The sequence below is a fragment of the Molossus molossus genome, unplaced genomic scaffold, assembly GCF_014108415.1.
Source record: "Molossus molossus isolate mMolMol1 unplaced genomic scaffold, mMolMol1.p scaffold_m16_p_4, whole genome shotgun sequence".
NCBI lineage: Eukaryota > Metazoa > Chordata > Mammalia > Chiroptera > Molossidae > Molossus > Molossus molossus.
In genome coordinates this window covers 5,217,788-5,235,423 of record NW_023425377.1, presented here as the reverse complement: position 1 = coordinate 5,235,423, position 17,636 = coordinate 5,217,788, and the positions used below count along the sequence as shown (strand labels likewise).

General features: G+C 38.7%; 1 protein-coding gene across 6 annotated transcripts in view; it reads left to right on the top strand.

Moving 5' to 3' along the window:
* Positions 1-506: 506 nt before the first annotated feature.
* The window catches only part of CPEB4 (cytoplasmic polyadenylation element binding protein 4), a 54,058-nt gene continuing 36,928 nt past the window's right edge, over positions 507-17,636 (top strand). For 2 of the 6 annotated variants that reach the window (XM_036241541.1, XM_036241540.1), the window contains exons 1-2: positions 673-1,812; positions 17,082-17,163. In XM_036241541.1, coding sequence (XP_036097434.1) covers positions 688-1,812; positions 17,082-17,163 — 1,207 coding nt within the window. In that variant the 5' untranslated portion in view covers positions 673-687. Of the gene's footprint in view, positions 1,813-17,081; positions 17,164-17,636 lie in introns of those variants that run through there. The other 4 variants (XM_036241543.1, XM_036241542.1, XM_036241539.1 and 1 more) reach the window with 4 other exon arrangements.

The following is a 17,636-nucleotide window of genomic DNA, read 5'->3' as shown; positions in this document are numbered from 1 at the left end:
CTCCTCTCCCGCAGCCGGGACCCACGCCCGCCCCAGAGAACCTAATATAATCTATCTATATAAATATATAATATATAATGTTCTTAAATTATTCCTGATTTTTTTTTTAACCGAGCTGCCAAGAAAAGAACGTATTCTCCCCCCCCCCCCCCCACGCCCCTTTAGCCCTACTCTAATTTTTATGTGAGTGAATCTAAACTGCTGAGGAAGACCATATGTGATTGTTAAATTATATATATACATACATATATATATATATATTTTTTACTCCGCGCAATGCTTATTCTTCTACATCCATAGATGCTTGAGAAGCTGTGTTTTTGTCATTCATGTGCATTTTCCTTTGGAAAAAGAAAGCGCCTATTTTACTAACCAAAGACTTGATTTTTACCCTCTTCGTTTTTATTCCCTCCCAGAAATAAGCCCAGTTGGATTCATGTCAATGTTTTAAGAGATTTGGGGGTGTGTTTTTTTTTTTAGTTTTTTTTGTGGTTTTTTGTTTTGTTTTGTTTTTCTTTCAGAGACCAGAATTCCTAATCAGAAGTATTTAGGGTGATAAGCTGAAATCTTCGGGCTAGCTATAAATAAGACATTTTAAACAAACACATTTTGGGTAGAGGATACAAAGGCGTGAGACATCAGGTTGTCATTTTTTTCGACGTAAGATTCTGCTCCTAAAAATAATAAATGGGGGATTACGGGTTTGGAGTGCTAGTGCAAAGCAATACTGGGAATAAATCTGCTTTTCCAGTCCGATTCCACCCACATCTGCAGCCTCCACACCATCACCAAAATGCCACCCCCAGTCCTGCTGCTTTTATCAATAATAACACAGCTGCCAACGGCAGCAGTGCCGGGTCAGCTTGGCTCTTCCCTGCTCCAGCTACCCACAACATTCAGGATGAGATCTTGGGGTCAGAAAAGGCAAAAAGTCAGCAACAGGAACAGCAAGACCCTTTGGAAAAGCAGCAGCTCTCCCCCAGTCCAGGTCAGGAAGCTGGAATACTGCCTGAAACTGAGAAGGCAAAATCTGAAGAGAATCAAGGGGACAATTCTTCAGAAAATGGCAACGGGAAGGAGAAAATCAGAATCGAATCGCCAGTGTTGACAGGGTTTGATTACCAAGAAGCTGCAGGGCTAGGCACTTCCACCCAGCCCTTGACGTCCAGTGCATCGTCTCTTACTGGTTTCAGTAACTGGTCAGCAGCCATCGCCCCTTCGTCCTCTACAATCATCAACGAAGATGCCAGTTTCTTTCACCAGGGAGGGGTCCCAACTGCTTCGGCTAATAACGGTGCTCTGTTGTTTCAAAATTTTCCCCATCATGTCAGCCCTGGCTTCGGAGGCAGCTTCTCCGCTCAGATCGGGCCTCTCTCACAGCACCACCCTCATCATCCTCACTTCCAGCATCATCACAGCCAGCATCAGCAGCAAAGGAGGTCTCCTGCCAGTCCCCACCCCCCACCTTTCACACATAGAAATGCTGCTTTTAACCAGCTGCCTCATTTGGCGAATAATCTTAACAAACCCCCCTCTCCATGGAGCAGCTACCAGAGCCCTTCTCCTACACCCTCTTCTTCCTGGAGCCCAGGAGGTGGCGGATATGGTGGCTGGGGAGGTTCTCAAGGCCGCGATCACCGCCGAGGGCTGAATGGAGGAATAACGCCCCTGAACTCCATCTCGCCTTTGAAGAAAAATTTCGCAAGCAATCATATTCAGCTCCAGAAGTACGCTCGCCCCAGCTCTGCCTTTGCTCCCAAGTCCTGGATGGAAGATAGCTTGAACAGGGCTGACAACATTTTTCCTTTTCCGGTAAGATTGTGTTCCACTAGTAGATTAAGATGAATAAGGAAATGGCATGGTGTGTATCTCACTGAGAGAGTCTGAATTGTCCATGTTCATATCAGAGCTCTTAGAATAGGTTACCAGACGTTGTTTGGCAGGAGAGGAGTGAGTGTAACTTGGAACAAAATATTCAGCTGTGTTTCTTTGGTAAATTTCTCATTGTAATCTTCCCATAGATAATTGGATGACTTGGCATAATTAATACCAGGTAGCTAGCTAGTGATGTCGTAATTATTAACTATAATACCTTTCTAGCCTGACAAGAGAATCAGGGTTGGGTTTTTCCCTACTTATTTACATAAGAGTAAATAATATAGAGATATAAATATATCTTACTCTGGAAACTGATGAGCATTTTCTACCCTTATGCAGTAACTATATAACCCCCCAAATTAATTTTTTTCCACTGTAAGGTAGTGAGTCACTGAAAACCAACCCTTAAATTGTAGTTTTTCTCACTGCTTACATTTTACACCTGGAAGCTCTCTAAACCAGGCAGTCTGAGCAGTCTGAACTCATTAATTTCCCTTTAAACCTCTTTCTGCAATTTCTGGCCTGCCTGGTGCCAGCAAGGACTGCTGGAGAAATGATCTAAGTCTCTTCTTCATGCCCATTTATTTCTGAATACGAGGAAACTGTAGATCTCAAAGTGACTCTTTTATGATGCCTTTCACCCATTTGTTTATTTTCCAGTGTTAACACTAGGGGTGTAGATAATTAAACCATGCCTAAAAATAGATCCAGGCCAAGATCACTTGTCTTTCCTGCCAGCAGTGTATCTTTATTCTGCAAGTCACATTGTTTGATGTTTTTGAATTAATGAGCAACCAGTCTAGCTAATAGATACGAGGTAAAGGGAATTTCATAGTTAACGGAACATTAGGTGCCCCACTAAATTTGTGTACTTTGGGGATATGATCATTTATATGTGTTTAGGAAATTTATAGGAGATAATAAGCTAGCATTGAATCAGTCCTCACAGCAACCCTACAAGGTAATCTCAGTTATTATCCCATTTTACAGATGAGAAAATTGAGTATCAGAAAGATATAATAACTTGTCCAAGAGCACACAGCCCATAGGAATACAAACTAGGTTAAAAAAAGCAAGAATTAAACATGTATCTGTATACGTACATGTATACACATATACATGTGCTATATAGCTGGAGGGTTATTTTAGAGATCTTTCTGCAAGGGCTAAAACAGAGTACAAGCAGAATTATCTGTTTTAATTAATAGTTTATTTAGTGGTGGGGGAAGTTTGCTAAGAAAACACTGACATTCCAAGGAATTAAATACCCCCCCCCCCCCAAGGATTCAAGTATAATGGTTAGGATGTATCTTAAAATATTTGGTTAAATTTAGTTTTAGATTTTTTTTTAAATAATTTTTTGCCTCAGTATCAAAAAGCTGTTGACTTCTGTTTTTAGAAAGGGATTTCACTCAAACTGAAGAGAGTGATGGTCGTGTTTCCGTGGTCAGGTAAAAGGCCGGCAATCCCATGAAGTCTGTATTTAAAAAGTTGCTTTTGATATTTCTTTGAACGTAAATTTAAGGGAAATTTCATACAAAGGTAACTTTTATGGATTACTCATATATTATTGCTAGTTTAAAAATATCTAAGATGGCATTTCATACATTTTAACTGGATTAATAATTGGATACTGAATATACTATTCTTTTTTATTTTGCTACTAGACACTGATGGACTGACCTCATGGTTTATTTTCCAGTCTCATTTTATTGGCTTTGATAAAGGCTTGCTTTGGGAAAAATAAAAATTTCAGAAAATGAGTAAACTATCCATGTATGCATATGATTAGTATTTTTATGGGGTTAATGGAATGTGTTTAACAAGTGAAATCTTTTCGATCAGATGGTTTCTATTAAGAGATTTCTGAAATAATTAAATAGACTAAGACTGATACTAAAATATATTAGAAACCAACTCATCCCTTAGAATTATTGTTGGTTATGCTGTGGATGGAAAAAAGGAGTCGATATACCTGTCTCAAATATGGTAGGATTGGAAAGTGAATTGCTGATTTCTGCTCACCATCTTTACAATTTTTTTAGAGAGATTGAATAGACAGGTGGGGGGAGGGAGGGAGGGAGAGTGTACACATACACTTTAGCATTGGGGTAATTTGAAAGTCACAATAAAAATAAGAGATTTGAAAAAAATCTTTATAATAAGAAATTCATAATTGGGTTTTGAAAATATCATAAGAAGTTGGTAAACTGCTGTGGTGCTCACTTGAATGAATGCAGTTCTGTGTGTGTGTGTTAACAATAATTCTTTTAAATTAATTATTTGGCACACAAATGGTTTTCATTTAATATGAATTGGTTAAATTTGATGTGAAAAACCTTGAAGGGACATTTATTTGACTGGGAGCCAGGAGACCTAGGTTGTGGTCTTGGCCTTATCAGTATGATAGCATGCGGGGGACTCAGTTTCTTTATAAAATGTGGGGGGTGACCTAGATGATTTCTAAGTTCCTTTTGATCCTAAAACGAGCTCCTGTGAAATTTAAATTACTGCTACCACAATCCACTCTTTTTAAAACTGCTCTTTTATTTAAATTTATTACCTTGAGCACTATTAATTTTAGGAAAGAAAATTTATAGATATTAATAATTCAATTTCAGTTGCTATACCTTAGATGTAAGAAAGATCTTTAAATTTACCACAGACATTATAAGATAGAGCTTACACAACTACTTTCTAATATTGGTATTCAATCAAAGGCTAGCATGGCATTGTATTAAAAGGAAATACTTTACCTGAAATGTGACTAATACTCGGCAATGTTTTTTTTAAATTTGAAATGAATTAGAATGGTTTTTATGTTTGTTTAATGCAGGTTTGAGTACATACAGTGAATTAAAATTAATGATAACATTTTTAATCATCTTTTTTGATCAATCTTAACCTTCTCTTTTATCCATGTTTATGGAGCAGGAACAAAAATTCCAAATATGTGAATAACTCTCCAGTTAACTGATATGCCAAGGCATTATATTTTGGGATTTTTGTATTAAAATTTGTTTCTGAGTTATTTTTGCTTAACTTAAAGTTTTCATTATGTAAATTCAGACAACATACCTCAAATCCAGTTTTCAGATACAACTAAACTAATATATTCAATAATAGCTAACATGCCTGTGATATTCTAAGTGTTTTACATGTATTTACTCATTTAATTCATTCAATAATCATGTAAGGTAGAAATTATTGTTATTATTACTTTTCACACATAAGATTTGGTTCTTAACCATTATGCCTCTTCACAGACATAATACAGGTGAGAGGGACGGGAATGGGGTGGAGGAAACGTCTCCTAGAATCATACAAGATGATAGGAAGAATTTTACAGAGAATAATTGATACTTGATGCTCAAAAGCGGATTATAGATAACATTTTGAAAGTAGAAAATAATAGAATATATTTATCAGCTTTTAAATGTTAAATTTATTATTCAAGTCAATATATTTTTCTTTGTGTTTAGTACATATTACATACTGGACAGTAAACTAGGGGCTTCCACATATGTTATCTCGCTTCCTATGTGAGCTTTCTCAGCTCTGTGAAGTCTGGTTTTATTTCAGAATGAAGAAACATGGTCCATATTCATGTGACTAGACATGATTTGACCTTTACATTGAGGGGAAATATCTGCCCCGTCCTACCAAGTACATCCTGGAATTCTGATGTCCAAACCAAATAGTATGTTGGGGTACCAGCCAATACTAATTATATTTGAACATAGCATTTCTTTGGAGCGGTGCCTAGATCGTCTGTCTTTACAGAAAGTAAAGGGGAATTGTGTAGTATCTATTCTGATGCTCTCTTACCTTCAGCCCAGTTATGTTCCCACCTCCTTTAGCTAAAAACCAGGAAATAGACAGAAAAAAGGGGGGGACAAAATCCGTCACAAAGACAACCCTCAAACTTGATTGATGGGGAGACATTTAGGATTTATAGATTATTTGCTTTAACTTCAGACACAGTCACCACAGATTTGTTGTCTTAACCAGGCAAATAATTCATGTCACTTGAATAACTCTCCTTGTGTTGTCAGTTTATTGATCCTTAAAATTATACTTGCCATCTTATATTAAAACAGAAAGTTTACTGTGATGCTTCAGTTCTGAAAGTCATGGTGAATTATTGAATTGTCTAAAGTGCAACCTCATTACATTTTTTAATATAGTTTTAAAAGGGATCTTTGCATAAGAAACATTGTCTTTGACCTTGCGTTCATTTATATGTGAAGAGGGGGAACTACTTTTTTCACTGTAAAGTATGGGTTGAATGGTTCTGGCTCCAAAAGAATTGAGATGCTGGAAAAACGTGGGAAAAGCCTACCAGATCCAATTGTGTGCCTTTTTGTAGAAAGCCTTTTAACTGGGCTTAATTGCTTTTCTGATGGAATAGAACTTTCATGGGGTAGAGTTTTTTAAATTCTATTTTGTTATTATCTTCAGAGAAGCCGTGGAATATGATCAACACATTGTTCCAGCATCTTTCAGGAAAATCTCGTTTATTGCAAGCCTACCAATTGTGTTTTTTTGCTGCTTGCAACTAGAAAGATGCTATGTACTTAGTTCGTGAGTTTATGCTTTTGAGAATAATCCTCGTTTGGTGTTCATGAGAAAGAAATGAAAAAGTAGTCTTAACATTAACATATGTCTACTTTGAATTTTAAGTCTAAATTTATTTTTCTTAGGACTTTTCTCTATGTTGCTATAAGGAAAATAAACTTGAAGATCCTCCATCATGTTTTTCAGCGCACTATTATTGTACTTTGGCTTTTAGTCTCAGTGCAGATAAGATAATGTGTGTAAAGTGTTTCTCTTTAAGGCAGGGAGCCCTTAACGTTAGCATTTATTTCCATTTTTTCTGAAAATACTTTATATTTAACTGTTTAAAGAAAATTGTTCTTGCAGAAATTAAGGTATATTTTACCATGGTAAATTTATAGCAATATATAATTTTTATTTCAAATTGAGTGTTAATTCTCATCACATTTTATATTATTGAAACAGACGGAGCTCCACTTTCAGCTTTTCAGAAAATTCTTAGTAACTGGAAAGATAAAGGTGTAGGTCCTATTTTTAATCAGTTTCTGAAGGTGAAACCTGAATAATTACTGAGAAAGACTATTTTGTGAGTCCGGAAATGTGGCAGAGTGAAGCTCAGGCTCTGGGTCCAGACCGAAGTTTGACGCTGAACTCTAATTAGCTCTGTGACCTTGGACAAATTGCTTACATTCAGAAAGACAGTCCCCATTAAGATAATACCTGACAGTGATGGGTTATGGGGAGGTACCTTGAGTAGTAGCCATATTAGTTTAAATTTTTTTTTAATTTAAAAAGTATGGATCTCTAATATTGAATTAAATTATGAAATTAAATTAATTACCACTGTAGCTTGGGTATCTATGAATGGTTTGAACAGTCCTTAGTATTGCTTATTTTATTACATACTTTTACTTCTCAGGGAACTCCCTTTGAATAAGCTAGATGCAACCCAGGACAGATAAAACCTTTAGCAGAATTATGGATTTTCTTGAAGAGCAGTTTTCTAGTTGAATATGTACCTAAACTTTCATTAGAATTGGTAGCCAGTATCTTTCAGTATTTTGAAAGATTTTGCCTATAGTTGATTTGTGATTTTTTTTTTTTTTTTGCTAAGAGATAGGAAAAAGTTACCATAGATTTGAATTTGGTATATTTTAGCTTTTATCCTGGAATTGAGTTTTGCTTTTCATATTTTTTTTTCTTTTTTTAATCCTCACCCGAGGACATTTTTCCATTTTTAGTTCAGATAGAGTGGGAGGGAGAGAGAGGAAGAGAGAGAGAAAGAGAGAGAAACATTGACATGAAAGGGACACATTGAGTGGTTGCCACCCGCACAACCAACCAGGGCCGGGGACAAACTGCAACCGAGGTACGTGCCCTTAGCGGGAACCAAACCCGGGTCTCTCTGTACTGCAGGCCGATGCTCTAACAGCTGAGCCAAATCGACCAGGGCTGCTTTTCATATTTTAATTTGTACAATTATCACATATTTATTGAGCACCTGCTATGTTATGGTTTAAGCATAGGACTAGATAGCTCGTAAAAATTGTTTTGATTTTATTTATTTAATGTATTTCTGGTCTGTGCTAATTCTTGAGTGATATCAAACATGCATTTTTTTCTCGTTATAAACAAACTAGCAACAAGCTCAGATAGTTTTCTTTTATTTTAATCCATGAGCTGTTTAAACTTTAAGGTAAACTAACATTCAACTTTAGGTATAACAAAAACAATGTGTAAATGGCATTTCTAAATATTTTATTAATGATCACATTTATAAGTATACACGTGTACAAGCTTCCTTGCACACACATGTGCTTATTTAAGTTTGGTGACAACATGGCCCACAAAAGGCAAACTTTAACCTCTGGTAGCAGAATGCAGGTCCCATCACCTGTCAGAGAAACACTTCATCAGCCACTTACAGGTGCTGTCTCATGTTTACACACGGAATGCTGAAAGTTTAAAGCCTAAGCTGTACAAGCGCTTTTCATATTGTAGAGTAAGTAGATTGGGCAATTTCCATTTGCTGAAGATTTACTAGACGTATCCCAATCATGATCTCTCAGTATTGTATATTTTAAAGCCATATTCATATTTAAATATTATGTAACATGCTTTTAATAATAATTCTTCCAGTTGTCTTTGAGGATTGCATCAAATACTAGTCAGTGAAATAGCTGCTGTCATCTTGTTGTTTGTAAAAACCTTAAAAAAAACAACCCAATATAAGAACATTGCTACTCAGAAAAATCTCCTAATTATAGTATGGAAGTCAGGTCCCAGTTCCATATGTGGCTCTGCCACTTACTAGCTGTGTGACCTCTGTTGACTTGCTCAGCCTTCATGATCCTTTATTTTTTCATTTCTTTTGTCTGATCTTCTTCAGGATAAAATGAAATATGTCTAATATTTAGCTTCCAAAAGATTCTATTGCTATAAGAAAGTAAATCATCGAATAGAAATATTAACTCAAAATCTTGCAAATAGCACAGTTTCTTCAAATATAAAAGCTATTGTGTAATGGGTGTGTGGTCATGTGAGCTTAATTTTAAAGAAGAATTTTATAAAAAACTATGATTTTTAAAAATAAAGTCACTGTAGTTAAATAATAATGAGAATCAGCCTAGATGATGCTTTCATGCTGAAAAATTTAGTGACCAACTATTTGTTCTTTTTCTCTTTGGGTAAAGTTTTTTTCTCCATGTCTGCTAAATGTATTACAGAAAATTTGAGTGTATTCAGTAGTAGACAAAATAGAGCAAACCACTGTGAACATGTCACCTGGCTTCACCAGCGATCAACTACTAGACAGTCGTCTTCCATCTGTCTTCCTAACCCTTTCCCTCCTTTTCATGTTAGTTTGAAGATGTTCCCACGTAGTGTATCATTTCATTTTTAAATGGTTTAGTTTATGTTTCTAAAAGATAAGGATTTTTTTCCCCTTAAAAACAAAAAATGTTTTTGTTTAGTTGTTTTCAAAAGAGGGATTGGAACTGAAGCAAGGCCCGTGTTTCTGTTGCCTCTTCTCAGCCTGTTTCACTACTCAACCTGGTGCTAATTTCTAAGGAAACCACCTTCTGGGTAGAGAAAGATGCTGCTGGTTACTGGGCATCACAAAAAAAGATCCAGCAGAAGCACCAAAACATCAGCTGGTGACCAAAAATTTGGGAGGAGATTGGGCAGTTTTCCTCTCTCCATTTCAGCCTTCCCGAGGTTCAGGCTTCTGTGGAATTGTGGGAGGGTCTCTGAAAGGAGATGGAACAGGACAGGACTGAGAGCTTTTTGGTTGACTGTCTGTTTTTGTGTTTTAAGAGGAATTTAGAGGTTTGGGGTATTTTTGGGGCCTTTGGATTGCATCAAACCTTTTCATCTCTTGCTCTCTTTCAACCTGCAAATGTCTGATGCTTCCAGTGGTCCATGGGAGGGAGTGCATGGACTTCCTTATGAAGTGTAAAGTCTGGTGACCTCTTGCTTTGTACCTGAGCGTTGAGAAGTACCTTCTGCTTCAGAGACTCAGGAGAGCTAAGGATGTGGAAGGCGGGAGCTGTGAGGGCCCAGAAAGGCTGACACTAGGCACAGGCTGCTTTGTGACAGTTGCTAGCAAGGCTCCAAAAGAGAAGAGATGACATGGGTTTCAAGCCCTGTAGGACATAAGCCTCCGCTTATGAATGAAGAGTGTGTATGTGGATGACCATTGTCTCTGCTGACTCTAGGCTGTGATCAGGCCTGGCAGACCTGGAGCAGAGGCGCTCTGACAGCCAGCAGGCAGCCAAAGAGAGAGGAGAACGGTGCTCATGACTTCATTTCTTAGGGATGAATTTTAATAATAATGACCTCCTTTAGTAGTAATGACTTTCTTTAATGACCTCTTGCCCTGAATAGCTTATTAGGTAGGCTAAATCATACACTGATATTTTGGGGTTGGTAGGTTTTGGGTCACTTGGCTGATCTCTATGACAATGGGCTACAGCAGCTGTTCTCAACCTTCCTAATGCCGCGACCCTTTAATACAGCTCCTCATGTTGTGGTGACCCCTAACCATAAAATTATTTTCGTTGCTACTTCATAATTGTAATTTTGCTACTGTTATGTCTTAGGTGACCCCTGTGAAAGGGTCGTTCGACCCCCAGGTTGAGAACCGCTGGACTACAGGAAATACCACAGAACAGCTGAATTAATCAGATGCACAATACCACACTGAAATGTTAGTTTCAGGCTCCTTTGCCATTGCACCAGAGAGAAGGGGCAGAGGGATGTAATTGAAAGGGTTACCAGCTGCTGGGCATTGTACACAGGTTGTCACATACCTGACCTTATTTCTCCTCACCACACTTTTAGAAGGAAGGTGTTATCCTCATTTTGCTGATGAATCAAGGTTCAGTGATGCCACTGTGTCAAGATCACTTATCTAGTAAGTGCTCACTTAAACACAGGTCTTGGAAAGGATTTTCATTATTTCTCTCTGCTAGGCAAGGTAAGAAGGAACAAATAGTCAACAGGAAGAAGGGGGGACTATTGATCTGGGAACTGAGTCATCGAGTCTAGAATGCCAGTCGGTTTTTTAATACAGTCAAGTAGTGACAAGCAATGGTTAACACTTTAAGGATTTCTAATGCTCAAAATAAGTGTGGTTTCTTCAGTGAAGGTGGAGTAAAAGAAACTGTTCTCAAAGGTTTTTCTGGAGAGATCTGATTTGTCAGTTCACACGGGGCAAATGGAGCTATTGGTCCAGTCAGGGTGCAGCACCGAGGACATTATTCCTTTCACCTGCAGAACTCTTCGCCTTTGTTAGAAATGGTCATCCTGCCCTGGCCGGTTTGGCTCAGCGGTTGGAGCGTCGGCCTGCGGTACAGAGAGACCCGGGTTCGGTTCCCACTAAGGGCACGTCCCTCGGTTGCAGTTTGTCCCCGGCCCTGATTGGTTGTGTGGGTGGCAGCCACTCGATGTGTCCCTTCACGTCGATGTTTCTCTCTCTCTCTCTTCCTCTCTATCCCTCCCGCTCTATCTGAACAAAAAATGGAAAAATGTCCTCGGGTGAGGATAAAAAAAAAAGAAATGGTCATCCTGAGAAAGCACTGTGTGAAGATGGCACCTCCCTGGAAAGATGCAATGCTACCACATGTGCAGACACTTACCTCTGTGACTGGACCTCTGACACTTGTTCTCGGAATTCAGGCCCTGTGTACAGTGAAGGATTTTATGTCTTGCAGGGATTCATAGACTGAAATTTCTAGGTTAGACAAGGCTTGTTTAAATGGATCACTTCTCTGAGCATCTGCCCTGAAGTCAGACTACACCGCTTACTGTGTGACTTTGAGGGCAATCAGTTAAATTCTCATAGCTTCACTTGCCTGAAATGGGAATGATAATAGGACCCACTTCACGTGATGGTTGTGAGGAAATGATTTATGTAAATGATACGTAACTCATGTAAGATGCCCAACACTGAGTCGGGGGGGGGGGCATTAGCCACTTTTATGTTGGTAGAGACGATGATGATGGATTTACCGTATGCTACACATATGCGACAGTTGGTGGCTGCGAACATGAGTGGAGCTCGAAGTCCAGTGTGGAGTAGCCCTAAAGAAGCTTGTCAATGTTATGTAGGATGGCAGCATGCTAGGGGACATGGGGGAAAGGGACCTGTGCCTACACAAGATTGTGTGGGTCATCTGGAAGTGGACTTTTGAAAGCTGAACATACAGTCAACTTGTGATTAATTAACTATTGATTTTAGAGGAAGGGGGAGAGAAAGAGAGAGAGAAACATCAACATGAGAAAGAAACATGGATCGGTTGCCTCCTGCACGCGCCTTGACCAGGGATTGGACCCACAACCTGGGCTTGTGCCCTGACTGGGAATCCAGCCGGCCACCTTTTGATGTACAGGGCGACGCTCCAACAAACTGGGCCACCTGGCCAGGACCATATCATCAACTTTTGATGTCTGTGGGCTTAAATATTTAATCCAAGAAGAATATTTACAGTTTGGAAAATCTTGGATTAAAATTCGTCAAGTTACCTTTGATTAATTATAGGCTCTACCGGCCTCTCAGACTTCCTATTGATTTAGCACCTCTTTGACATGCTGGCATAGACTTTACTTTCAAAACAAAATATTTTCCTTTCCCTTCTTCACCAGGGAAAATGTAAGCCAGAAAGAGAAACTTCCATAGGCTGGTACAGATGCATAGCAGTCTGAGGCGTGTCAATCACAGTGATGTCTGTCTTTATAAGAATAGAATGAGTCAAGGAAGTAGCAGAATTTTGGCTTTGGTTTTTAATGATGTGGCTATATGCAGTTCATTACACTTTGTGTTTTAGACCCAGTCTAGATGCTGAAGCACATTAACTCAAGTGTGAAAGGAAAGAGCCAGTAATAGAATGGTCATGGTGGTTGATTTGTTGACTTGAACTTGATTGTAATATTTTTCCAAGTTATGACTTTAGAACGTGGATTTTTGGGTTTTGGGAGCAAAGAATGCACTACTCTTCATGAGGAAACCTGAAAATGGTTTGTGTGGAATATTTAAGCTCGATTATGTCATGACTGGTCAGCCAGGATGTAAGCTACATAGCACACCTCCATGTACCTAATGAAGTTAACCTGTCGAATGGAATTGCTTACCTCAGTGGTCTGCAAAGTGTGGTGGTCCTCAGCTTCACTTGAACACTTGTTAGAAACGTGGATTTGTGGACCTTACCCAGAGCTACTGAAAGAGAAACTCTGGGGGTGGACCCAGTAATCCATGTTTCAACAAGACCTCCAGATGATTCTGATGTTCTCTCAAGTATGAACAACACTGGCTTAGATTATCCATCTGAACGTTAACAACAACAACAAAACCCCAAACCACGAATAATGATTTTGGTTTGTGGCCTAATTGAATCTAGTTGTTCCTTCTAGTAATAGACCAAGTGGTTCATGTGCTTCTTGTGGCTACTTCTGGAATGTTGTGAAAAGCCGTGTCATGTCATCAGTTACGTGTTGATGTGGCTGCTCTTCCTGTTTTGCGTGACAAGACTGTTCAGGTGTATATAATAAAAGGACCAGTCCTGCCTGCTCTTTAAAATACTAATTTGTTTTTTCAGAAAGTTATTTTTATCAACTTTGATTTTCTTAATGACTTGTGGGATTTTTCTTTTAGGAATTGCCCTATGAGGTAGAGATGACAGAAACTGAAACCAGTTACTGACATGCAACTCAGTGTATTAAATATAACAATTAAGATTACAAAATAAAATGAGATCTAAGCATGGGAACCAAGTTTGCTTTGCTGAACCTTGAAAATAATTGGTGATCTATTATTTTTATTCATGCATGTTAAGCTACATGTCCTAGCGTCTCAAGGCTGGTTCCTCCTACAGATTCTGCTTCCACTTTTATCCAATATTGATAAAGTTATTAACCACTCTAAGCTTCAGTTTCTTTATCTGTGAAATGGTATAATAACTGAACATGCCTGATTGTATAGGATTTTTTGTGAGTAATAAATAAGACTATACATGTAAAGCCTTAGAGTTAAATAAATGCGAGCTGCTGATATTATTATTATTGTTATTATTATTATTATTATTATTATTACTATTACTACTACTTCTGTTCCTGTGGTTGGCAGTAGATAACCTAGAGGTACATTTGTGATTGGTCACTAATTTGTGCACCACATCGGTCTGTCATCTCTACAGGGAGAAGGAGGAGAAGGCTTCTCTTCTTCTTATGTTTTTAGTATCTCTGATATCAACCTATATTACTCTTATTTATACATTTTGTTCTTTTGTTTAATGAGTACTATTTGAGTGCCTACTGTTTGTCGGGCACTAGCCAGCACATTCCTGCCCCCTGGACCCTCACAGCAGAGTGTCTCACTCATTCAGATACATGCTTTAGTGTGGTCCTTTGCCTGCCATAACCGTTACCTTGTCCAAGGAAGCATTGCTTTGGAGTGAGACTTGGACTTGAATCCTGACCAAACTTGAACTATGCAGTGACCTGTCTGTGCAGTAAACTGTGGCTTTTCCTTAGTCTGAGTCTTTATCATTAAACTGAGAATAATATAACCTAAGTTACAAGGTTTGAGGATTAATTAAGACAATATTGCCCTGGCCGGTTTGGCTCAGCGGTTAGAGCGTCGGCCTGCGGTCCGGAGAGACCTGGGTTTGGTTCCTGCTAAGGGCACGTACTTCAGTTGCAGTTTGTCCCCGGCCCTGGTTGGTCGTGCGGGTGGCAGCCACTCGATGTGTCCCTTCACGTCGATGTTTCTCTCTCTCTCCCTTCCTCTCTCTCCCTCCCACTCTATCTGTACAAAAAATGGAAAAATGTCCTCGGGTGAGGATAAAAAAAAAAAAAAAAAAAAAAGACAATATTATAGAGTACCTAGAATAAGGTAAGCACTTAGTAGATACTCAATAAAGGGTAGTTCTGCTTTTCTGCCTTTTCTCTCTGTAGGCTGCCTGGAGAAACTGGCAATGGTGAAGCAGATACAGATGCTGGTGTTTTTTGTTTCATAATAGATTCTTTGACCCTTTTTTTGGAATCAGGACATATGCCTCAATGAATTGTTTTAAGTAGATTTTTTTTGAAGCTTTTTATTTGACATTAATCTGTCACTGACCTCCACCTTTTTGTGGGCAAAAGTGATAAACTTTGATTAGTAATTCTCATTCACATTTGTGGTTCCTGCCATAATCACCATCATAATTTAAACTGTGAGTCTTGGAAGAACACAAACTAAGGGCACTGGAAAACTGGAACATGAATGGATTTTGGCGCTAGGAAGGGAACATTAGAGATCTAATCAAACGCTTTCCTTTTCCACATCAGGGACGAGATCTAGAGGACGGAAGTGCCCACGTCCACATGACACACGGTGGTGGTGGGGCTTCCTAGGGTCTGAGCTCACTCCATTGATTCATGCTGATGTTCAGGTTTTGGCCATCAGCTCAAGATAAGTCAAGAAGAGCTATCGCCTAGTAAGGCTTCTATATGATAGTTGTTTACTTTCTGGGAAGTAGATCCTAGAAAATAGGTCAGTGATTATGATATTTGGCCCAACTCACAATAAAAAAGGCAAAATCAAAATTCTCTTGGTTTGGCATTTTAGTTGTTGGGTGGAAAACCATCTTGGTGCTGTTCTTATTCTTTGGGTTTTATTATTAGTGTCTACTCCACCTACTTTCTAATGGCACAGATACTTACATTTTAGTTATTTTAAATTAGAGGTTAAAAATGGACAGAAAAGCCCTGCTGGTGTGGTTCAGTGGTTGAGCGTCACACCCATGCTCCAAGAAGTCACTGGTTCAATTCCCGGTCAGGGCACATGCCCAGGTTGTGGCCCGATCCCCAGTGGGGGGCATGTAGGTGGCGGCCAGTTGATGTTCTCTTTCATCAATGCTTCTATCTCTCTCCCTCCCTCTCTCTCTCAAGTCAATAAAGAGAAAAATTATTTTTAAAAGTGGACAGAAAAGATCAGCTCGAGGGTATAAATTAAGAAGAATGAACTTTAGACTCTCTCTGAGAACTGAACGCTTGACAAAATATGTGGCTTTTGAACTCTTTGAATTGCCAAAGCATGATGAGAAGTAAAATGTTAGACAAGTGTAAGGTATCACAGTTATAATTGGTCAGAAGGGTGGGTTGTGAGGAGGAGTACATGTTAGGCCAGTGACGGCATGGATGTGGTCCTAGTGCCTTCGGGTCTTGTCCCTTGCTTTTAGTCAGCAAGGCAATCTGCTGTGACTGTTTCTTTCTGAATTCATACAGAGCTGAAAAATCCTTCTCAACACATTGCATCTGAAGATTTTTTAGTTAAAAATTTAGCCTGGCTGGTGTGGCTCAGTGGTTGAATGTCAACCCATGCACCAAGAGGTCACTGGTTTAATTCCCGGTCAGGGCACATGCCCAGGAGGCGGCCAATCGATGTGGTCTCTCATCGATGTCTCTCTCCCCCTCTCCTCCCTTCTTCTCTCTCTAAAATCAATAAAGAAAAAAATTTTTTTTTAAGTCATGTAAGAGAAAATATCACTGAAGAGAAGGTTATAGAATCCTGCTTGTCAAATTCCTTTTACTTTACTACTCTAGCTGTGGTCTGTGTGTGCGAGTGTGCGTGCGTGCGTGTGTGCTTCTGCGTAAGGTGAGTCAGAAGAGTGTGTCACTGCCTCCTTTCAGCGTTTTATTTGAAAATGATTTCATCTCCTACTTTTTACCTATCAAGCTAAGCTAAGAAAATAGGGCTATTCCAGATAACGTGTGTAAATGCCACTGTAGTCAGTAATTGTCGAAATCAGGTTGGGAAGCTTTGCCACAGTATTAGATCTTAAGCGGCAGAAAAAGACTACAAATTTTATTTTTACATTTCTTGAATGTTCTTAACTAGTTTTAATTGTTTCTGCTTTATTAGCAAAAGTAACACTTCTATTGAAATTATTATTAGACATCAAATCACTCTTTGCTGAGCCTGAGGTACTTTTGTGGTTTTGATGTTTTGTAAGTGTTCAAAATCAAATGCAGCAATAATGTATGTTGCACAGAGAGGGAGTAAAATTGCCACTTTTTGATCTGTGTCCCAGTCCTGTGCAGCTTATTGTCCTCTTTTATAATTAAACGCTTTTTTAAAAAGTGGTTTGTGGCTCTTTGTGTTACAGGATCGTCCCAGGACATTCGACATGCACTCCCTGGAGAGTTCACTCATTGACATAATGAGAGCTGAAAATGATTCGATTAAAGGTAAATTTTAAAACATAACTATTTGATTTTAATAGTAAAAAGTTTGTACGATCTATATAATCTGATGAACAATATGGCAAATATTTTGGATTCATATTTTATATCTAGTCAGGTCCCTGTCATTTTTATGCATGTTGGACTTTTGTTAAATATTTGATAGCCACCAACTATAGGCCCATCTGGTGTTAATTAAGAAACTACCAGAGTATTAATTGCTTAGAGTGGGCAGTAAACTGGAAAGACTTGACCCGTACACCTCATTTCCTTTATATCTCAGGCAAAAACTGCTCAGTGCCTTAAACCCACACGTCTGCCTACCCCACTGCCCCATGACAGTGACTCTACACTAGGAAGAGTTCAATGCTGATAGACATTTTTAGCATAGTTTCACACTGTTAAAAGTGGCCAACAGTTTCAAAGTTAAAATGATGTTTTGTTCTTGAAATATTTCCTGTGTATTATGTTAAAAAAAA